This window comes from Cajanus cajan, chromosome 3, assembly GCF_000230855.2.
Source record: "Cajanus cajan strain Asha chromosome 3, NIPB_CcT2T_4, whole genome shotgun sequence".
NCBI classification, from domain to species: domain Eukaryota; kingdom Viridiplantae; phylum Streptophyta; class Magnoliopsida; order Fabales; family Fabaceae; genus Cajanus; species Cajanus cajan.
In genome coordinates this window covers 52,307,982-52,314,752 of record NC_138519.1, presented here as the reverse complement: position 1 = coordinate 52,314,752, position 6,771 = coordinate 52,307,982, and the positions used below count along the sequence as shown (strand labels likewise).

The following is a 6,771-nucleotide window of genomic DNA, read 5'->3' as shown; positions in this document are numbered from 1 at the left end:
ATTAATAAAAATCTAAGCCTTATTAATGTTTATATATTAAATCTTCGACAACATACTTAATAAGTTCAATTATCTTAATATGTTAAGTTTTTTTAATTTTAAGTTTAAATATGTTTTTAGTCTCTTAAATTTAAGATATATTTATTTTTGGTCTTTCAAATTTAAAATCGTTATTTTTAGTCCTTATAATTTAAAAAAATATTATTTTAGTCTCTCAAATCACCAATAACATATTTGAAAGTTATAAATTCAGACGGTTATGTAATAATATTTGATAAATTTTTAATAAAATTTGAATACAAAGACTAATTTTTTTTTAAAAACTATAATGATTAAAGACATTAATTTTAAATTTGAGAGACCAAATATAAATTTATTTTAAATTTAAAGAACAAAAATACATTTAAACTTTAATTTTATTAAGAATATAATAGCAGTAAAACCTAAAAATGCATATTAGTTAATTAATTAAGGAAGAACATATGGGAAGTTAAAAGATAGAGTGGGTCCAGCTAAGAGCGCGTTGGCAAACATCATGATCGTTGCCTATTCACCTTTCCTTTGCTTTGTCTCTCTTTCATTCTTTATTACTCAATCTTTAGACACAACACCATACAACCTCTTTCCTTACATGTAACCGTAAATCATTAGTTACGACAAAACCTTTGATTCTCTGCATGCCCAACACGTGTTTCTACCTGCTTAGCAGTCTTCCCCAATTCACTTGCAATCTGGTCGGTCAAATCTTCTTCTTCACCTCGCTTTCTCTTCAACTGCCGTAATCTTTTCTGTTTTCTCCGCACCAAAAATATTTATTTTTTACAGTTTTAATTTCATTACCAATTCCCCATTTCACTATGCTTTTCTCACTATTTATTAATTTTTTCTTCTTTGGTATTCCTTTTTAGTACAACGCAGCTTAAGGACAAATAAACTAAATAAAAAAAAATTGTTGTGTAAAATTGATATAGCTGTGGATGCTTTTTCTCTTACTATACCAACTAAAAACCTACGGCTTCTCTGGTTTAGCTAAGTCATGTCGGGTTTGTATAATTCCAACTTCTCACCGGTGAGAGCTGCTTCCCCTCAGATTAGAACCAACCCAGAAGTGGATAGGTATTGAACTCAACTCAACTGTAACAGTAGAACTTCAACTTGAACTAGAACTAGGGCTGACGTCAACCAAAATATAAACTTTGAATCGCTTGTGTTGTGTTTGTGTCTTGTGTTTATGTTTTCAGTCAGTACCTAACGGAGTTGCTGGCAGAGCATCAGAAGCTTGGTCCTTTCATGCAAGTACTTCCCATATGCACTCGTCTCTTGAATCAAGGTTTGTTTTTGTGGATCTGTCTTTCTTCTTTCTCGACAGATCGCCCCTATTAATTCTTCTTACCTTTACCCCCTTTTTTTTTTTTTTTTTTTTTTTCTCACTTCACTTGCAGCTTTTTCAAATCCCAAATTACCCCTTTAAATTGTCTTTTGCATAATGTGCCTCTGTGATTCTGACCTTGTATACATGAACTAGATTTTCCAGGGTTTCTGTTCTACCATTTGTATATTTGACAATTTACAGGTGAATTGAATGTGTAAAGTATTCAATGGAAATTCTGATGCTTCTAATCTTTTTCTCCATTGAAGAGGTTAAGGATCTATCTGAGTTGTATATATTATTATAGGGTTTAGCTTGAACAGATGCCCTGCTTTATGTTCTGATGACTAGAAGAAGATCCTTCCAATCGAAACTTGCTTATTTTCTGCCTAAGAAATTTAAATTTACAAATTATTTGGTTGGTTTCTGATTTGTGAAGTTGAAAAAATATCTTTTCATGGATGAGAAGTAAATAGGGGGAAGGGAGGAGGAATGTGATCAAAATGAAAAACTCTTGTATGGAAGATAAGGAGGGGGAAAGGAGGTATATGTGTTCCCCCACTGCCCCCCTCCAAAACAGTAAATTTTGCGCCTCAAAAATTGGGGAACAATTTATTTGAACTAATATGGGGAAGTATTGCTCATTTCTTGTACTTATAACTTTTTTTTCTTCTTTGTCTACAAAAGAGATCTAAGACATGGTTCTGGGAGAGGTTGGGCAGACTAAAGTGGCCCTTAGTGGGGTTCAATACTGTGATCAAGCAGTTTCCAAAGCCAAAGGGACTTAGTGTCGATCAAGCTAAGGCTCTTGGGCGTTCCACTTCAACTTCAACTCCCAAAGTAGGGGTAGTGTTCCCTGATTTCCTTACTTGAACATTGAAGCAAGGGAAAGTAGCTCCTCCATCCCCTCCCTTTCCTTCCCTTCCACTTGAAAAATCCCTAACATAGTTGTAAGTAGAACATCTTGGTGTTTACAGGGTACTGCTCTGTTGCACTGGTACCTTTGATATGGGAAAAATTGAGGGCAGTATATCTTGTTAAAAGAATCTTTGGCCTGTAAAGCCCTTTCTTTCTCTCAATATTGGACATTGGTTCATGTAGCTCTGTTAGAGGTATAAGACCATTTAGGTGCCTTCACCCAATACCATAAACATAAAGCTTTTATAGGAGAGGTCTTTGACAAGTTCATTAATAATAATGTCCTCATGTAAATAATATGTTATCTGATATAATTCATTTCACAATATCTGCTCATCTTTTTTAAAGAATTACAAATTTTTATTTATTGCTTGATTAATCATGGTTCTTTTCCATTTAGTAGGTATGATTTTAAGCTGTAGATATAGGTTTCTCATTACAATGGTTCTCTACATGCAGAAATATTAAGAGTTTCTGGAATGCTATCCAATCAAGGTTTTGGGGACTTTGACAGACTGCGGCATAGAAGCCCTAGTCCTATGGCTTCTTCAAACCTCATGTCAAGTGTCACTGGAATGGGATTGGGTGGATGGAATAGTCTTCAGCCGGAGGTGACTGCTATTCAAACTGTTTATCTTTACATTCAAACTGTGTCATCAACTTATGCTTGTCATTGTTTGACTATCATCTGTTTGTGTAGATTTGAATGTTTCTTTTGCTACTTTAGATAGTACATCACTGTATATCTAATTATAAATTATCTATATATGCTCACATATGCTTGTTTAATTCCAGATGTTTGAGAATTTTAATGTTTCATCTACACTACAGTTAGCTCAATGACCTGGATTGTTATGTATGATGTATGATGTATTCAACTTGTGATTTATTGTGCTTATTCCTTAGTAGTTTTTTCATCCATAACACAATGCAAAGAAAGTAATGTTTGTCCTTAGTAAAAGCAAAAGATAAGTCTCATGTAAAAGAGAGAAAAATGAGTTTTGGGTTACCCTATAATAATGGATTGGCAGTTAAAATGTTTTTTAAAGAATGATTGAGAAAAAAAAATTATGATGGATACACAGGGATTAGATTAAATGATGTGGAGCCGTGGGCTGTATATTATTATCAAGCATCCTGCAATAGGAATTGTTTTTTTTTTGGGGGGTGGGGGCAGGGGACAAGGTAGTGAAATTTATGGTGAGAATTGACATCCATATATAATGTAATACAATGATGTATGCAATTAGAACACATCCAGGTCCTGGTCATTCATTCTTTGAACTTGAAAACAATTTTCTGAGAACCTGGATCCTGACTTAAGATAGGATGCGGGGCTAAGTGGTTAAATTTAGCGAACCACCTTTTAGTTGTAATTCAACTAGTCAAGGATGAGCATGACTGTAGTTTAAATGTATACATTAATCAGAAGGAATTTTATACCATGGATGAGTAGACTAACCGAAAAAGTTTGTCCAGCTCACAGAAAAATGAAATTTTTGAAAAAAGGACAGATCCAATTTTAAATGTGATCCAAGTCAGAACAGTGTGGTATTCTGATCTTGACGTTGCCATGCATTCAACTTTCTAATGTGATAATACTTTAGCGAAGTAGTCTGCACTCTGCACTATAGAAGCATTATAGCAGTGTTGTGGAACAGAGCGTCCCTAAGCTTCTATAGGATTCAAATAGTGAATTGGTTTTCATTAGTGTCCAAAATAGCACCTTTACCATGATATAGGCTTCGAAAACCCATTTTTACCTCTGAAACGACATTGTTTAGTTTTTTTTTTTTTTGTTGGAAAAAGTTGTGATTTATCCCCCATTTTCTACTGCATTATAATCATAATAGGATTTGAAACCCATCTTCCCTGAACATTCCGCAAGATGTTATCTCCTTTTTGACCTTTGTTCCTTCATACTTTACAGGACTATTTTTTACCTATGTTCCATTCTTCTTCCTTTAGATTTCTCAATTCACAGTCTTCTAATTTTTATCTAAGTCGTTGTGTTCTTTTTCTATTATTTTCATCATCATCATTCAGTTTTGACTTCATTACTCTGTTCTTATTGTTCCCAGAGTAATGGTGATTATGTGTGTAAACTGACTTATTTAATTATGTTCCTTTTTGTTTTGAATATTTACATATGTAGCATAAATTATTTAGTTTTATTATAATATTTAAAATAGCAGTCAGCCCGTTATTCCATTATAGTGTTTTCTAAGTTAGTGCTTCACATTTCTATTTGAGACTGATAACTATGCTTTGTTGTAGTCATGAGTCACATTTATAACTGCTATTTTTCTGGTTAGTAATAACAGTTGTCATTTAATTTGTTTGCCTCATTTTTTTCATATCTAACTTCTAAACTTTCCTGGTTTGTTGGTTACCTGGATTGAGAATGCTACCTTTTTTCCCCCCTTTTTATCACTAGTTCTTGTTCTTCACCATACTGTTTTCCTGTTTGAGCTATTATACATACATTATCTTATTCCTTTTCCCCCTTGGTTAACAGAGATTACGTGGAACTCCTGGAATGACCATGGACTGGCAAGTTGCACCTGCAAGTCCTAGTTCTTACACAGTTAAGAGGATTTTGCGCTTGGAAATTCCAGTTGATACATACCCCAATGTGAGCTCTCATATCTTCAATTTAGTAAAGACAAATTGATTACTTGATCAGGCTGCTGTAGTTTATCTTTTCTCTTTATTGCATAAGTTCAATTTTGTCGGAAGGCTTTTGGGACCCCGTGGCAATTCTCTAAAACGGGTAGAAGCTTCAACAGGTTGTCGGGTGTTTATTAGAGGAAAGGGTTCCATAAAAGATCCTGACAAGGTAATGAAGGCCATGATATGATTTTTCCGGTCTAATGTTTTGCAAAATTTGAAATAAATATGATGCTTCTTTTTGTTGATCTATATATTATTCTTGTGTAACAATTGAGTATATTATCCTTTCAATGTTAAAGGAAGAAAAATTAAGAGGAAGACCGGGCTATGAGCATCTCAATGAACCACTCCACATTTTGATTGAAGCTGATTTACCTGCTAATATTGTTGACATAAGGCTCCACCAGGCTCAAGAAATTATAGAAGAATTGCTCAAACCTGTGGTAAGTTTCATTCCATTCTGCTTCACTTTTATCCCAGGCCTGTATTAATGTACATATAAAAGCTTTAAAATTCTCAAGTAAATGTAAAGAAGCTATTTATTTTTGTTGTTTTCAAGTTTTGTAACTTGAATATAGTTAATTACTTTGAAGTGAGGAACAACAGTTTCTCTAGACTAGATTTAAATTGTGATTGGATAACAATTAATGGCTTGGGGAAGATAGACGTTTTGTTTGTTCATCCAAGGTTTCCAATTCACGTTTTAATTCAAAGGTGTCAAATTTGACTTATCAGCATTCGGTTGGAGTCCATATGTTTTACCTTTTCATTGAAATACTGTTCGAATCAATTCTAGCTAGCAGATTAAGTTAGTGGAAAATATCATAAAAATGGTGCGATTTAAACCATTTTTCTCAAGTTATAGTATGTAGAACAATACCCTACCTGACAACCATGATATTGTTGGAAATCAGATACACAGAAACTTCTATATGGTAACTCTTTATTAAAGTTAATCGTGAAAGGATTTTTATATTTACTTTCTCTTGGTTGTAAACTTCTGTTGTGCAGGATGAGTCAGAGGACTATATTAAGAGGCAGCAATTGCGTGAATTGGCAATGCTGAACTCAAATTTCAGGGAAGAGAGTCCTGGACCAAGTGGAAGTGTATCTCCATTCAATTCTAGTGGAATGAAACGAGCTAAAACTGGTCAATGAAAGAAAGGTTTCCTTATAGATGGGTGTAATCGTTTTACAGCACATCTCAATCAAAGCAAAGAATTGAGAATAGGCGTGTTCAAATGAGTCTTTTTGTTGTACACTTCATACATTTATTATTGGATTTATTCTTGCGTCCGTAACTTGTGAGAAGCATGAAATATAGATTTGATGGGTGATGTTTTAGGTCTAAGTGGATCAAGTTTTGTGGGCATGTGACATGTCAAGTTCATTGGTATTCAAAGATTTACTGGTTAGCGTAGGCTGAATTCTTTTTAGTTGTCTGTCTCAAGCATTTGTATTCTATTCAGTGCGGTACAGTTGAACGATACCATGTATCGTTGATGGAAAACTGTTATATGTTTATATAAAATATAGTACATAATATATTTCTTGAGCGAATGTTCTAGATTCATGGCATGTCAAATGGAAATAGATGGCATTATTCTTTTTTGTAAGTTGTTTTTCGGTGCAAAATGTCAGGCTCATTTAAGAGAGGTGATAACTACTTCAGAACCGGTGTACAGGGTTTGAATTTTATATTGTTTTTTTTTTTCTACACTTAATACTCCTTATATACACTTCAAAAATAATTTGCTTTTGTAAGTAAAGCTTTCTATCTTAAAGAAAGAAAGATGGAATTGTTGTGCTCA

General features: G+C 33.6%; 1 protein-coding gene across 2 annotated transcripts; it reads left to right on the top strand.

Moving 5' to 3' along the window:
* Positions 1-606: 606 nt before the first annotated feature.
* Positions 607-6,520, top strand: LOC109806808 (KH domain-containing protein At2g38610). Of its 2 annotated transcripts, XM_083070940.1 has the most exons (8): positions 607-734; positions 1,030-1,116; positions 1,242-1,330; positions 2,747-2,898; positions 4,806-4,922; positions 5,010-5,126; positions 5,260-5,403; positions 5,972-6,520. In XM_083070940.1, the coding sequence occupies exons 2-8, from the start codon at positions 1,037-1,039 to the stop codon at positions 6,116-6,118; spliced, it is 846 nt and encodes a 281-aa protein (XP_082927066.1). In that variant the 5' UTR covers positions 607-734; positions 1,030-1,036; the 3' UTR covers positions 6,119-6,520. The 2 variants fall into 2 exon arrangements, with proteins under 2 accessions (XP_082927066.1, XP_082927067.1); XM_083070941.1 differs by lacking the exons at positions 607-734; positions 5,010-5,126 and having other exon boundaries at positions 800-1,116.
* Positions 6,521-6,771: the final 251 nt, after the last annotated feature.